Source organism: Solanum verrucosum, unplaced genomic scaffold (assembly GCF_900185275.1).
Source record: "Solanum verrucosum unplaced genomic scaffold, falcon-dt-bn FXZP01000254.1, whole genome shotgun sequence".
Taxonomy (NCBI): Eukaryota; Viridiplantae; Streptophyta; class Magnoliopsida; order Solanales; family Solanaceae; genus Solanum; species Solanum verrucosum.
In genome coordinates, this window is record NW_026019983.1 from 516,115 (window position 1) to 532,491 (window position 16,377).

A 16,377-nucleotide genomic window follows, 5' to 3' on the forward strand; every position below is an offset into this window, starting at 1 on the left:
TGTACACTAAATCTTTTCACCAATTCAACTTATGTTCATTGAGCTCTTTATATATGTCTATTGAACTAGTTTATGATTGCTGTATATTGAACTACGACATCTATTTTTTGCTAAATAATATAAAGGTCATCATAAAAATAATAAAATCATCATGTTTCATCAGTTCTTTTGCTTACTATCGTGAACATGTTATTATTAAGTAGATGTGATCAATAATTTTATTCTATTAATTAAAAGTGGTCTCCATAAAGTCAAAAGTTAAATATACTTTTCCAATTAATCAGATTTATTTTGTTATCTATTACCATATATGCCTCTCCAAACCTACCAGATGAGATTATATTGAAAAGGGAAAAGGCTCAAATATGCCATCAAACTTTTAGAAAAGGCTCATTTATGCCATCCGTTATAAGTTTGGCTCATTTATGCCATTGTTGTTAAAGAAAAGGCTCATCCATGCCATTTTTTTCAACTCCGGTTTTGCAAAATCATTTTTTACACACCAAACATGGTTTACCACTTTTCTATTGGTGTTTTTAGATCAAATGTACATTTTTTGATTCTACATCCTTAAGAACACCAAGAACACATAAAGAACATTAACAATTCCCAAATTTCAAACTTATTCAATTCTTCATGAATCGCCTCAAATTTCAAGAGTAGTTTCGCTCCGAGCTAGATACCAAAACTCAATTTCTTTTGAGCTCGAATTCAACCTAACTCAACAAGATCCAATTGAAATTTCTTCAAAGTTTCAAAACTTGAACATTCTTTAATGGTAGATTCTCCAAAACTTCAAATCATTTGAAATTTTGAACATAAACTCAAAAAACACTAGTCAACAAAGATCTAATGTTAAAAACAAGAATCAAAGCAAATTTGAAATTTTGGGATTGATTTTCGTTTTTTGGAATATATTTTTTAAATATGGGTGAATTTTTTGAACTCTACAAATGATTTTAGAGTTTTTTTAAAAAAAAAAGAAATTAATGATGTAGCCGAAATTTGAGATGATTTCGTGAAGAATTGAAGATGTTGAAAATTTTGGAGTTGTTTATGTTCTTCATGTGTTCTTGGTGTTTTTAAAGAAAAACAAGCAAAAAGTATACATTTGATCCAAAAATTCCAATTAAAAAGTGTTAAACCATGTTTGGGGTATAAAGAAATGGTTTTGCAAAACTAGAGTTAAAAAAATGGCATGGATGAGCCTTTTCTTTAACAGCAATGGCATATATGAGCCAAACTTTTAACGGATGACATAAATGAGCCTTTTCTAAAAGTTCGATGGCATATTTGAGCCTTTTCCCTATTGAAAATACGTATTTATGCCTTTAGGGTCCGTTTGATTAGAAATCGGGATATTATGATCCTGGATTAACTTGGATAATGTATGAACCTATGAGATATATTATTCAGATTATAGTTCTTGTCGGACCCCAAATATTCTAAATTCTAAATCGGGTGACTTTGGCTTTCTTTTATTTACTCCGATGAGGACTTGAAAGTGAGCTGACTTACATTATACTCCTTTTTGAAAATGTTGAATGTGCACCTGACAAGCAAAGGTTCTCGAAACTGCTTTTACGGCTACCAAGCAATCAATCAATCCTCCACATTCCCGCACTAAGATATAGAATGTTAAAAGCACGCCATAACCACCTAATCCTTACGAGTTACGACCGAAGGACCTCTAATCATTCACTTAATAAATAGAACATTTTATCAGACTATGTTTGCTAGGATCCAAAATTAACCAATATACATTTATATCATCGTACAATGTCGTTAGCTCTAATATATAATGTATCAAGACAATACCAGTCCCATTGCTTCTCTTAATTGTTTGGTTATACTCGACGAAAGACGCACTAAGCAGTTCCTCTATGGGAAAATTAGAAACGTGGAAGTAAAGTCGTGACTTATGATTAGAAAGATGAGGCGTTAGCAAATTGAGTCGATATGACCCATCTCAATTGGATGAGATACATGAAAGGAAACTTGTATGTGTGGCTATGATCGGGCAAGTGTGGCTATTACCCGTTAATTTTGAACTATTTTTTAGGAGAGTCTAGTATCTTGAAACCTCTCTGCTTGCTTCGAAGTAGAGTGAAAAAAACGTACACAAAAGAATCATGTGGTGTGGTGAAAAAGTTCCACCTACTTAACTTATTTATCTTGGCGCACGACTTAAATTAGTATTCAGCCAATTTCCAAATATATATACCAGGCATACTATGTATCATGTTAGGAAAATGATATTTTGGGTAGATATTGGAGTAATTAGTATGCCTGCTTTGTAGTTTGTGGCAGTAGTAATTAGTAAATGATATGCTCAAAATTCAAAAAAGTAAAATGAATAAAAGTAATAATTTGGATATTGTCTGCTCAATATATGATATGTAGTTCATGAAAATTAAATATATGAGCCACAAACAAATAGTAACAAACATAATTTTCTGAAATATTCTCCATTACATGATAAATACATAAATGTATACAAATTGCTATGCAATATAGTACTTGCTAAAATCTAAAACCTTCAACCGCAACTACTTGGAGAAATATATATTTTTTCTCCACCAATAAACTATATGATTTTAATTCTCAAACCCACCAAAACTAAAGCTAATATATATTGCCTCCACAAGAATGGCTTTCTAATTCTTAACAAATTAAACAAACTTATATTCTTCCCCGAACGTCTGTCATCTGCATTGAAATCTGACTAAATCTATCGTTTTCTAACAAACGCAAATTCAGATCTAGGATTTGAACTCGAGATCGTTGATTAACTCCACCATAATCTATATCGGTTCAAGATATTATCCATTCAAAGCTGCTGCCAAATTTCCAATTTTAATGCCACTATTAGAAGCAATAATATTCTCTCTACAATAGAAAGAAATTGCTTGCTTAGGCACAAATCCAACATTTCTTTTCTTTGAAAAAGAATCAAAACTATTCTTTTGATAATTTTTTTGTTCATTTGTTGTTCTCTTATAAGATCCAAACCATTTAGCTTCCAAATAAGCTAGTCTTCTCCATGGTGCCACATAAATATCCATTTTCTTCATAGATTTCTTCATGGCTCTACTCATAATTCTCACCACTTGCTTCAACTCTTCCACTTTTCCAACAAAAACTCGAGGGAAATTTTCGAGCAACGAGGCGTAGCAAGGCGTTGCTCGAGCAATTTCAAATTCTCCCGCTAATGAAACCTCGATTATGTAACGAGTAACACCAACATTAATGTCGATATACTCGTAACTTCCTGAGGTACGATTACCAGCTTTCTCCCATTTTAATTTGCACAATCCTATAAAGTTGAATTAAGCGAAAAAAAAGTTAAATAAAGATTTTAAAACTTATATACATCAATACATCTATTTTCATGTTGTAACAGCTAATAATTAATTTGTTTAGCTATAGAATTTGTGAAAAAGGTGCTTACCGGCATCGAAGCCTTGATCACGCAATCGAGCCATCAACCATCGTTTAAACTCCGGTGAGCTCCGATCATTTGCTTCTTCAGCAAGCAAAACATTTTCCACAGCATTAACAACACTTTTCTTCAAATCATCGCCGGAATTTCCATCGGAATTCAACAAATTCCTTAAATTCTCCTTAATCTCCGATTCATCAAAGCAATTAGTATCAACATTTCCATCCATCTCTTCCAATTTCTCATTAACAGTAATTACCTCCCCTTCTAAAAACGAATTCACGAGTCGTGATAAATCCGTCAAGCTCTCTGTCACCACCGCCGGTTGTGGAGAGTGTTCACTGCCGCTGCTCTCGCAGATCCGAGCTTTTGCCACCTCATCAAATGCCGCAGCTACTCTCTTAAACTTCACCGGTACAAATGTCGCCATTTTTTCAAATCTCAATTTCTTCTTCGTCGAATTTTATAGACAAATCAAATATTTATGATTTAGTTATGTCGCAATCATGAAGAAAAAATGTTCACAGAGAAAAACCATAAATGGAGTTATTTTTATTTTTTTAGAGTAAAGATGAAGACATTATGTTGATAAGTTAAACACATATATATAAGTATTTTTTTTAATATAAGTGTATTTTTTTTAGTGAATTTTACACAGAAGTTTGGGTTATAGTGAATGATACAATGAATGTAGACATAATGTATGAATAAGTTCGTTATTTAGCTAAGTTTATTTTTCATGTGAGGGACAGTCCAAAAAAATACATTTTGCATGAGTGTCGAAATGAAACTGTTTTCCGCATAAAGATAAAATATTCCTCAAAGGCACCTGGTTTTAGTTTTGTAGTTTTTGTCCGGGAGTGTTTTAATAAAGTTACATTAATGCAAATTTAAATTTAGTCAGAACTTTTGTTAGTGAGCGTTTTAACAGAGAAATCTTAACGTCATGTTTGGAGGCGATAAAAAAAATCCGGAAAATATAGAGTATATAGACTAAAATACACATTGAGAATTCAAAAATCTTAAATTCTTATTTTGTGACTCGAAAGCGCCAAAAATGATGTCAATCATGACGGAACAATGAGTATTGATTACCAAGATTGTTTCAGATGGACACATCATGTTTGGGGATGATTGAAGTCCGTCAAAAAAAATAATTTGAAATCGATGGATTAACATACATCAAAAACTTAAAAAATCTTGAATTTCTCTATTATCTGTTATAAACATGAAATGTCAAAAGAATGTCGTGAGCCATGTCGGAACAGTGAGTATTGATTATCAAAATTGTTTTGAATGAACACACCAAATTTGGAACATATCGAAGTCTGTAAAAAAATTCTGAAAAATCTATGGATTATAATACAAATCAAAATTTTAAAAATCCTCAATTCCATTTTTATAATCCTGAAATGCCAAAAAGTGTTGTCATTCATGATAGAGCATAAGTATTAATAACTATAATTGTTTCTATTGGACACATCAAGTTTGGGGAAAAATGAAACCGGTTCAATCAATTCTAAAAATTCTATGAACTAAAACTTATACTAAGATATAGTGAAGGATTTTTTGGTAAATTTTTTTATTTAGTTATGTTTCATGATATTTAAGTAAAAATGATAGTTATTACATCTACAAAATTGAATTATTATTTAAAATATTTCAGTGAATTTTGTGTAATAAATAAAAGTTGAGTGATCCGTGATCATTCGTAATATTGTCCTAACGTTTATTTATCATGATATTGGTTTATGAGCTAAAATTTAGGCATCAATTCAAACATTTATTTAATTAAATTAGAATGTGTTTTATTTCTTTTACTAATTTCTTGAATCGAACATATACGTATAATAAATTGATATGAATATTATGAGCTATCTCTCGTAATAAAATAAGTTATTGTTAAAACTTTCTTCTTGTTTCCTTTTATTATGATCAGCAGAGTTCGGATAAGAAAGAGATAAGAGGATCATATAGAAAATGTGATTAAATTTTTTTTATAATAGAGCTCGATCATAACGATTGAATCAATTTATCTTTATGTATAAAAATTTTAAATTATAAATCTCAACCATTTCTTTTAGGCATAATACATAAACATGACCCTTAACTTGACGTCAGTTGGCAACTATGACCTTTTACTTTGGGTGTACACAAGTAGACACTTAAATTTGTATAAGATTAAACAAATAAACACATTCATCCTACATGGCACCCTACATTGCAATTTGTGTCCTACGCGGCGTCCTATGTGTAATATGCCATGTAGGATACGTGTATTTATTTGTTCAATTTTATACAAATTTAAGTGTCTACTTGTGGACACTCAAAATTGAAGGCCATAATTGTCCGCTGAAGCTAAATTAAGGGTCATATTTATGTATTATGCATTTCTTTTATATTGCAATTTTTTGGCTTATTATATGATTGTTTTTGAACTTTTTTTTTCATAAATAGAAAAATAGACTAGAAACAACATCTATTATGTCTATATATGACAATAATCAAAGTCCACTTTACTCTCAAGTATCATGTGCATCAACATTTTTCTTTTTTGCTTTTGCCATAAAGTATATGTCAAGTAATAGTAGTATATTTTTGACTATTTAGTAGTCATGAGAATGATAAAAAATGACACCATAGGTATACATAGATGTTTTCACTATTTAGTCAAGATTGAGATGGTTAATTATGACTTAAAAAGAGACCGAGTTGAATATGTTTTCTTTGTTACTATAATTTGTTAATTTCATTAAAACTTCTCAATGGAACTATTGAACAGGGATGGAGCTAGACGATAATTTACGATTTGATCAAATTCAGTAGGTTTATTTTGAATTTTGAATTTAGGTATAAAAGTTTACTAAATCTACGTATAAATTTTTAATATAAAACTCAATAATTAATTTTTGAAATTATTGATGTTAGAACTAAATATAGTATTTTAAACATTTTTCATAAAAAAAAGACTAAGATATTTTCTCCGTATTAAATTCTTATGTAGAGTACTATTTACTCATGTAAATATGAATAAATATGGATAAATTTGTATTTTACCCAATCTATTTTTACCCATATGAAATATGGATGGATTGAATTATTATCTATTTTATGTTGACTCATTTTCAACTCGCACTAATTTGATCCAATCCGTCCATTTGTCACCGCTACGCACGAGTGAACATAGATGCGGAAAGTTGAAGACGTAATGCTTGTACTAAAATGGCAATTAATTTATCTTTTTCTTTCACATAATTTTTGCTATGCTAATATTGAACTAGTTCAATGAACTTGAGATTCTGTCTAGATACATTGAATCTCAAGTAATGATAAAGCCAAGCTCATTTCTTCACTTATATATATATATATATATATACACACACACAAATATATATATAATGAAAAAATAATAATATTCGTCTAATAAATAAATAAACATTTATGATTACGACGGCTGACCTAGGGTTTTAAGCCAGCAGTTGCGCAACTCTCATGGCTGATATGACCACTGGACGACCTCCTTTCGAGGCTGTCTAGCCCACCCCGCCACCCCAAACCACCACATACGCCACCCTTTTCAATTCCAATACTATAAATCCTAAACAATCTGTCTTAATTAACTCAAAAATAATTGCAAAATCAATCGAAATAATTCATGGAGAACCTACTATCACGTTTTCAATGGAGGAAAGGCAAGACTTTATGATTGAAGAGGGATTGCATCAAACAGTGGTGTTTAAATTATCCCATGGTGCGCTAGATTTGAAGGTATTAAGGTCAATTTTACCGAAACATCTTGGTACCAAGGGAAATTGTTTAATTGGTTTACTTGCTCCAAGACGAATTTTGTAAAGATTTGATCAATATGAAGATTATGTACTAGCTTTATCTCGCTCAGTTAATTATCTTCTCTATAATGGAGAGGAGCACCAATGTAGGGTTTTTCCATGGTCCATTGGATATAATCCTAAGGAGGAAACAACGTAAGCTGTGGTTTGAATTTCTTTACCAAACTTATCTCCAGATTTGTTTGCAAAGAAGTCTTTGTTGTCTATAGCATCTGTAACACCCCAGAAAATTTTCGAACTAAGACCCGAACCTTTCTTCGTAGTGGGTGAGATTTTTGCAAGGAATTAAAAATTTCTTAAGTGTTAAGGTCATTAGATGTAGCACCTTGAGTTCCAAAAAGAATTAAATTGGAAATAGCAAAATCTGAAATTTTGTAAGTTAAGCTAAGTATGAGTTTTGGGTCAACTTCAAACGACCATAACTCATAGCTCGGGATGATTTAGGTGTACTACTATATACCGTAGGAAAGATATTTGAATTATCTTTCCAACGCCGCCGAGTTTGCTAAGTTTCGAGGTCAGATGAGGGAGATATGGCCTTTTGAAGATCGGCTGTCCAGTTAAGGAAAGTTAGCCGAAAATAAAGAGGGGTATTTTGGTCTTTTCCTTACCCAACCAGATTTAATTCGTTTTTAGTAATATTTTAAGGGTCTAATACTATTAGGTTCAGTTTTATAATCCTAAAATTAGCCTAGGGTTTTAGTTGAGAGTTCAAGAAGAGAAAAGAAGAGAGAAGAGGAGAAAAGAGGAGAGGATGAAAGCGTTCGTCGAGATTCTTGCATCTTGTTGCGGATTTTCGCCATGGGTTTGATCCCTAAGAGGTATGTAAGCTTCCATAGTGTTGGGTTCTTTCACCCGCACGCCAATCATGATTTATTCAGCGTAATTTCGTTCTTGAAATTTAAAGATTAGAGTTCTTGATGAGTTCTTGATAAGTGTTCTTGAAGTTTTATTAAGTTTTAATGTAAGATTCTGCTTGGGTCAACTTTAAATGACCATATCTCTTAGAATATTAAGAGTTACGTGAGCCATAAACTATCCAATTAAAGGTAATTGAATCTACTTTCCAACCCCACCAGTTTCACGTCAATCCAATATCTGAGTAAAAAGTTATGACTATATTAGTAACCTATACAGTGCTGTTACGAATTAGCCGACGGGAAAATATTGAAAATAATCGTTTTTGTCTTTTTACCTCCAAGAAAAACCATCAACGAATTTCTTGACTAATTAAAAAGCTCAAAACAATCAGATTTTCATCTTCACTCATGAAAATCATAATTTTTGGCTATAGAGATTTTAAGAAACTAACTCGAGAATCTCAAGAAAGGTTTTCTTGATTGTTTACCTTCAAGCTAGGGTTTCAAGGCTTCTAATCAAGTTCTTCTTCAAGATTCTTAAAGATTCTTCAAGATTCTTCAAGAATCTTGTTCTTCTAGGTATGTAAGGCTATCATAGTGTTGGACTAGTTCGTCCTCACGCCCTACATCTACTTTCAGATCAGAAAAAAAGTAATCTAGGATACTTTCCCTAGATTTGAGTATTCTTGAGATAAGTTGATTTTGAGTTCTTGAATTCATGTTTCTTTTAAAAGTTCTATTCCTAATTATCGAATATCTATATTGTTATTGAGATCCTTCATATCATGAATCATAACTCTTGAATTCATAATTCAAATTCAAGAGAGAGTTAAGAGTAGAGTTCAAGAAAGCCTTTGAGTTCAATTGTGAATCCTTTGAGATCAACTATCGATTTGAACTAAGTTTTGAGGAAGTAAGTCAGAGAATGAGAAGAGTCACGTAGATGAGTTTCATAATGTTATGTAGACCTACGAGTCAAGTCTTTCATGCCCATAAATTCCGCATGAACTCCAGAAGTTGAGTATCTTTGAGAGGAGTAGTATCTTCAAGTTCTAAGTCTTGAGTATTGAATTCCTAATCCCCTTTGAGATTATATTTCTAAGCATGGGACTATTACATGTTACCCATAAAGTCTTTGAGTTGAATTGTTCATGCCTATAATTCCGCATGAATCCTATAAGTTGAGCAGTCTTGAGAAGAGAAGTATCTTTGAGTCCTTGAGTTGAGTCGTTCATGGTCATAATTCCGCATGAACCCTCTGAGTTGAGCATTCTTGAAATGAGTAGTATTATTGAAGTTCTTGAGTTCCAAGTATTTGAGTTCTATCTATGGTTATTGAAAACCTTGCATTGAGTAGTTCATGTCCATAATTCGGTACGAACCACATTTTAAGAAGTCTTTTACAAACGTTTTAACTTTGTTTTAAGACTTAAGTTTTGAGTTCAGTAAAGAGTAAAGAGTAAAGTTTGAAGTCCTTTTCTTCAAAAGTATATGGGGACTAAGTATTCCCAAGGAGTTTATAAATGTTTTCACATTTAAATAAGAACGGAAACTGAGATTTCCAAAGGGCCTTCGGGCTAGTTTTCAGAAAAGAGTAATAGCTTTCTAAATGAAGCAAGTAGGGAAACTGAGATTTCCAAGATAGCCTTTGAGCTAAGTTTTTGAGCAATTATCTCAAATCAGCAGAAAGAAGTATGTTTTTTTAAAACATAAGAGCTAGTATATTTTTGGGAGTAGTATTGAGCACCGATATGGGGGAGAGTTCAGACAACTCACAGCCCCCATAAACCATGTAGCCATCATGGGTAGAAAAGGGTCATACTTTTTAGATGAATCCTTTTCACATAGACTAGTGGATCCATTAGTAGTTCAGGTTCTATACCTTTGGCCGGGTATAGGATGCGCTGGCAGCGTGAGGTAGATCGCTGTATCATCACTATAGCTCTTATGTGATGGTTGTCGGTTAGAGAAACTCCCACAGAAGTTATTGTATTTTTATATACATTTCAGAGTTATGTTGTATCCTTGCATACACACAGATTTCAGAGCATATTTTTAAATAGTTTGTTTCTTTATATTGCACTTGTTTTAAATTGCTTTATATTGAAATGAGTTCAGTCATATTTAGTTGAGTATTCAAAGTTGAGTATCCAGAGTTGAGTATCCAGAGTCGAATATCATATCTTTGAGTTGAGTATCTAATCTCTGAGTTGAGTATCTTATCCTTGAGTACTTCTGAGTTGAGTAAGTTTGAGTAGTTTTGAGTATTCCTTGAGTTGAGTAAGATTGAAAACAGGCAAGTATGTTTCCTTTTTATCAAGTTTCAAGCTTATGTTTATGTTTTAGAATTCCCCTTACATGCTCGTACATTCCACGTACTGAGCCATTTGGCCTGCATCTTCTCATGATGCAGACACAAGTATTCAGGATCATCAACAGGAGCTTCGTTGATACATCCGAGAGTTCGAGTTAGCTATGGTGAGCCTCCTTGCTTTCGGAGGATTTCATTTACCTTTCAGTTATATCAGTTGTTAGGATGTCGTGGGTCTTGTCCCGACTTCCATCTTTACCAGTTTGAGGCTTCATAGATAGTCAGTACAGTTGAGAAGTCTTTATCATTTATTTTATTAAATGTTTTAAAGACTAAAGTTGCCTTTTTATGGCGAGTTGTATATATTTTATTATACATAGTTTTCTTTGGACTTAAAGTTTGTATTTAAGTTTTATGAACTTTTATTTCAGTTTTTAAGCTTTGTATGCTTGAATCAGTTTTTCGCTTGTAGTCAGCCAGGATGAGGGTTCGCTTGGGGACCAGCAATGGTCTTCGAGTGCCGGCCACGTCCAGGGTGTAGGCTCGGGTCGTGACAAACTTGGTATCAGAGCACAGAGTTTAAGTGTCCTAGGGTGTCTATGAAGCCGTGTCAGTAGGATCTTGTTTATGGTTGTGAGGGCCCCACTTCTATAAATGAGGGACTACACATATTTAAGAAAAGTATCCCTTCTTTCATACTCTTAATCGTGCAATAGAGTTATGTCATAGAGACTTATTCTAACTCGTGCATTTCTCAGAATCATTCGACTACCCACCATACTAGAGGTGGTTGAAAAGTAGAGTCAATACTTTGTCGACGAGTTGTTCTTAGCAAGAGTTTTAAGGAAGTCATGAGACTCCAGAGGGGCTTAGGAGAAGTCCAAGAGTAAGTTAAGTGTTCAGTTTCAGATTAATCCCCTCATATTCATATGAATCATGCATTTGAGCTAAAAGCGAGTTGTACTCTTTTCCTTAAGCCTTGTTTCAGTTGAGATCCTTATGAGACAGTATGATTAGAGCTTGGGGTAAGATTTTCACCCGAAAAGGTAGCATGAGTTATGAGATCATGAGCAGTAGTAGTGAAAGTGCCCACAGTTAGAGGAAAGTATGCAGAGGTTTTCTAATCCTAGAAAGGGAGATAATGATGAGGCAAGCTATGTTATTATAGTCATGCACCCAATAAGTTTTGATGAGGAGTTTTTCCTTATGAGTAGACTAAGAAGTAATGAGTTGTGAAGAGCTCAGGATAGGAGGTAGAGTAAGAGTTGCAAGTCAAGATGAGTTAGAGTATACCTTAGCTAGAAAAGGGTTATGAGGATGTGTCATCGTGTTTGTAATGACCAAGTGTAAGTGGTGAATAGAAGAGCAAGAGTATTCATGAGGTGATAGCTCTAAGCTAGGCTTATAATCTTTAAGGGAAAGCCCGTAATATTGAAAGTGTTATAGAACTAATTAGGCATTGATGTATAGTGAATGAGTGAATAGTACTCAAGTTGTGAAGGGAAATGTAATAGTAAATTATAAGTATGAATACTAAGATGTGAGGATTGGCTATTTGTCATTAGGTCATAGTGGACGAGTGTTTCTGAATTTGTATCTAGTAGTGGTAAGTTAGTATAGTAAGCAAGCAATCATATTAATATTCGGGTTAGTCATAAACATTAAGCTTGAATTTGAGATGAGTGTCATGATCCAAAGAATGGAACCATGAGGGTGATGATGTTAGTCTTGAGATTTGATCTAGAAGACTTGTCATAGAGTAGGTGAGAAATTGAGATGTTTGCTGCAATGAATGTGAGTAATACAAGTGAGAGACCCTAACCTTTAGATAAGGGCAGTGAAATGTGACTAAGTCACAAGAGTAAAAAGAGCAATAAGAGGTAGACCATTTAGAGATGATGGAATATGTCCATAGCCTTCAAGTGTTAACTTTAGACCTAAGGGGGAGATGACAAGATGAGATATTGAGTCAAGTGTTTGAGATTAAGATGGTAATAAATTCAAAAAGTTTGGGGATGTCTTTTTAGAGGTCCTTTTTGTAATGGAGTGATGTTAGAAAAAGGAGGTTGATGTTCTTACCGTGTTAGTAATGGTGTGATAATTCCATCTAAGATTATTAACAATGAGGAAGAAGAGGATTAGATTTTACTAAGAGAAATAGTTAAATGAGAGCCCTTAGTTGGATCTGAAGGAGTTGGTTAGTAGGGGTGCATGGAGTTGTTAGAATACTAAGCTTGAATGTGGTGTTAAACAGTGATAGTCTTGGGAGGAGATTCCTTATCGAGGTATAGAACCCGAACTTAAAGATTTGAGTTAAGCTTGAATATAGTAAGAGCAGACCATTAGACTCAGACCTTAAAGATTTTATGAACTTTTATTTCAGTTTTTAAGCTTTGTATGCTTGAATCAGTTTTCCGCTTGTAGTCAGCCAGGATGAGGGTTCGCTTGGGGACCAGCAATGGTCTTCGAGTGCCGGCCACGTCCAGGGTGTAGGCTCGGGTCGTGACAGCATCGGTTGTTGGGAAACCAATAGCTATAGATAAAGCTACTCAAATCAAGTCAAGACCTAGCACAGCTAAGGTCAAGGTTATACTTGATCTAATTGGAAAAGCTTCAAATCGTATATATAAGATTGTAGTTTGTGGATGGAAAATCTGGTAAGTTGATCGAGATTTTTCAGGAGATTGTATATAATAATCTACCTTTGTATTGCAATTATTGTAAGCACCAAGGTCATGATGAAGATAGTTGTCGTTTGATCTAAAAAAGAAACCATAATAACAAACAAATTGATGATACTATTGAAGTTGCTACAAAAGGTACTATCGATAGTGAAAAGTATCAAGGTGATGCGAGAGAAATACTAAATGAAAAAAGAAAGGTTGTAGATGTCAATCAAAGTAAAGCTACTTCATTAGATCGACAATTGGTTGTTGTCCCTTCTGAGCAAAATCATGCACACTCAATGGATGTTGTTACAAGTAATATTGGTGTTCAAACAACTACCAAAAATAAAGGGGGAATGCCAAGAGTTGGGGTTGATGCGCCGTGAGTTGGTTCAGGCCAAAAAATAATGGATTCAGGACACAAACTAATGGATACATCTGATGTTGAAGATGCTGAAAATTTTGAGCAACATGTTTTGCAAGTTGAAACCAAGAATGCAACTAAAAATTGGACATTGGTTGCACACAAAAATTCAACTAGTAATCGGAGCCTTTCTCCGACTAGTCAAAATAATTCTCCATGTAGTGAAAAGGGTGCGACTGGAAATTTTTATGACAGTGAGAAGAGGCAAGATATTAGTAATGCCTCAAGAGACCTATTATGTTCGAATAACTTTGATGCTTTATCGAAGACTACTGGAAAGCACGTAAAGTTAACAGAGAATGACAACGATTTGATACAAGAAAAGCAGGTCTCACCAACTACTTTGAATAGCAAATTAAGTCAAGAAGCTCTCATATTTGTGCCTAAATGTGTGATTGCAAAGAAGAATGAGTCAAGGGTCTTAGTGTCAAATACAATTGATTTGGGCGAGGATTCTCTTGATGAAGATGAGGAAGATATGCTGGACATGTGCTTTGATAGAGTGGCTAAGGAAGGAGATATATCACCTAGGCAACAAAGAAGTGGAAGCAACAGAAGCAAAAAGCAGACACATGGAAGGCAACATAGTTGGGACGGTAAAATGACTGAGGAATTCGTTCCAAGGCACCTACCGATGTGACAGGCAAAGCAGAACCATTTGACAGTATCAATAGGTTCAACAAGATGCAATAAATCCATAAAGAAAGTATGAATTATCAAGTGTTGTTGGATAGGTTTGAAGAAGACAAGAGAAAAATACTTCAAGTTACTTTTGATGGACAATCAATCTTTTTTAATTCATGCGTTTGCAATAGACAGTTTGAGGCTGATAACTCAACTTTCTTCTTGATTGACATATTTTTACATTATTTAAGCATCCTCATTTGTAATATCATCATGGAGTGTATTACAAACTCTGTGGTGATCAGAAAAATACTTAGTTCTCTCTAGTTCTTGTTTTCTTCATGCTTGTTAGGTAGTAGATACTTCATTAGGATTAGTAAGGTAAGGCCTACCTCCTTGCTTGCACTTATCCCTATTGATTTTTTTTATGTTTAATAAAAGGCCACTAGACACTACCTAGTGGTAAATTTGCGGAAAAAATAATAATAAAAAAATAAACATTTATGATTGCATGTGACCTAATATAAGGATAAATGAATGTCAAGGGATACAAAACATAAGGAGGGTAATATTAAGTAAGTCGAGAATTATGAGACTTTAGGTTTAAATTTACATGATTGAGATGATCTATTATGTGCATTGATTATGTTTTATGACTTATATATGTTGATGGACAGAAGACGGTAAATTGGACAGAGTGAACTCCTAGTAGCACTGGGTAATGGTGAATGCTGTGTTATCTTGATAGATAGATAGGTTACTTGACACTTGGCTAAAGGAAAGCAAAAACACAATATTTATGAAGACATAAGTAGTAACAATAGAAATTTGACTATTCACAAGTTGTTGCTCTTCGTTAAATTAATATAATCATGCATAAATCTAGATAAATGATCCCTATTAAATCAAGAAAACAACGATGATGTTATCTACAAAAATCATGCCTAAATCTAGATAAATGATCTCTATTAAATCAAGAAAACAACGATGATGTTATCTACAAAAGACTATATATGTGGCTTGGAATCTTCAAAAAGATCAATTATAATAGTGTATTTTTGAAGGATCCAACAGAAAAACTAGCAAAAGTCTAGTTATGTCCAAATACTTGTTCCCACCTTAGCTAACTCAGCTCTCCAAGGCAAGACACTGCATCAATGACCTGCATTGTTTGTCCAAAAGTGTTATATTCAACTTATACCTTCTTCAATTGGAATTTTGTATTACAATCTCCGTGAAATATATTACAATTTTGAATAAACTATTCAAATTTTTATAGTATTAATAAATAAAGTTTTTATGATAATATCCAAGATATGTATTGTAAATTCAGGGTAAACATCTTATCAATTTGAACTAATCTTGGCTCTTATAAACAATAGAATCTTGGCTCTTATAAACAATAGATATTACTACTTTACACAAAAAAAGATGCTAATAATATGTACTAATATCAAGATATTTTACTACTCATCTTTAGTTACAAATAATGAACCACAAAACCTGAATTCAATCAACTAAAATTGAAAAAGAAAACAACATGGTGGAAATACAAGAGTAAAATGTTTTTCTGAGCCGTAATATCTTCTTTTATACTGATCTAAGAGTTTTCAAAAGATCCAATCAAAATAAGAATAATAATGTCTTTGCTAGATTCAGAAGTAATATATGCGTCAAATAATGTCATTATCATGCTAAGTGCTTCGTTTTCCTTTAACGAATTAATGAAAAGTTAAAAAGACAATTAATCACGAACCAAATTATAACGCAATCTCCATGATAATTAATGAAAAAGTTTTAGACAATCAAAATAAAGTCTTTATCTCAAATCAATAAACAATGATGAGTCATGAGCAATTGTAAAAATAAACAAAGAAGAAAATATGAAGCTAGGGCCTAGGATTCTAATTCAGCATAAAAAATCAATGTATGGGAAACAAGCTCTCTACCCAATAAATTAACGACTTGATGTTGATGACATGTTATAGTGGCATTCATGAGGCTGATGTTGTTGATAACATGTTATAGCGGCAAATAGGGCAATAATGACTCTTGTCTAACCAGGTTTTAATGTAATGTGTATGAAACATATGTGAACAAGGCATGCACGCGATCTTTTCACCCTCCAATGGTTGAAGACAGATAACACAGTCAATATCCTTCAACCATTGATCATCATCAATCTCCATTCTCTCTGGCAAC

The 16,377-nt window shown here is 33.1% G+C and overlaps 1 protein-coding gene across 1 annotated transcript; it reads right to left on the minus strand.

Annotated features, from left to right (window-relative positions):
- Positions 1–2,653: 2,653 nt before the first annotated feature.
- LOC125817931 (uncharacterized) lies at positions 2,654–4,021 on the minus strand. The gene is made up of 2 exons (XM_049497437.1): positions 3,452–4,021; positions 2,654–3,316 (listed from the first exon to the last, which is right to left on the minus strand). The coding sequence occupies exons 1-2, from the start codon at positions 3,870–3,872 to the stop codon at positions 2,823–2,825; spliced, it is 915 nt and encodes a 304-aa protein (XP_049353394.1). The 5' UTR covers positions 3,873–4,021; the 3' UTR covers positions 2,654–2,822.
- Positions 4,022–16,377: the final 12,356 nt, after the last annotated feature.

Coding starts and splice junctions, on each gene's coding strand:
- LOC125817931 (XM_049497437.1), bottom strand. CDS start 3,872: ATGGCGACATTTGTACCGGTGAAGTTTAAGAGAGTAGCTGCGGCATTT. Junction 3,317..3,451: donor TGATCAAGGCTTCGATGCCG/GTAAGCACCTTT, acceptor TCAACTTTATAG/GATTGTGCAAATTAAAATGG.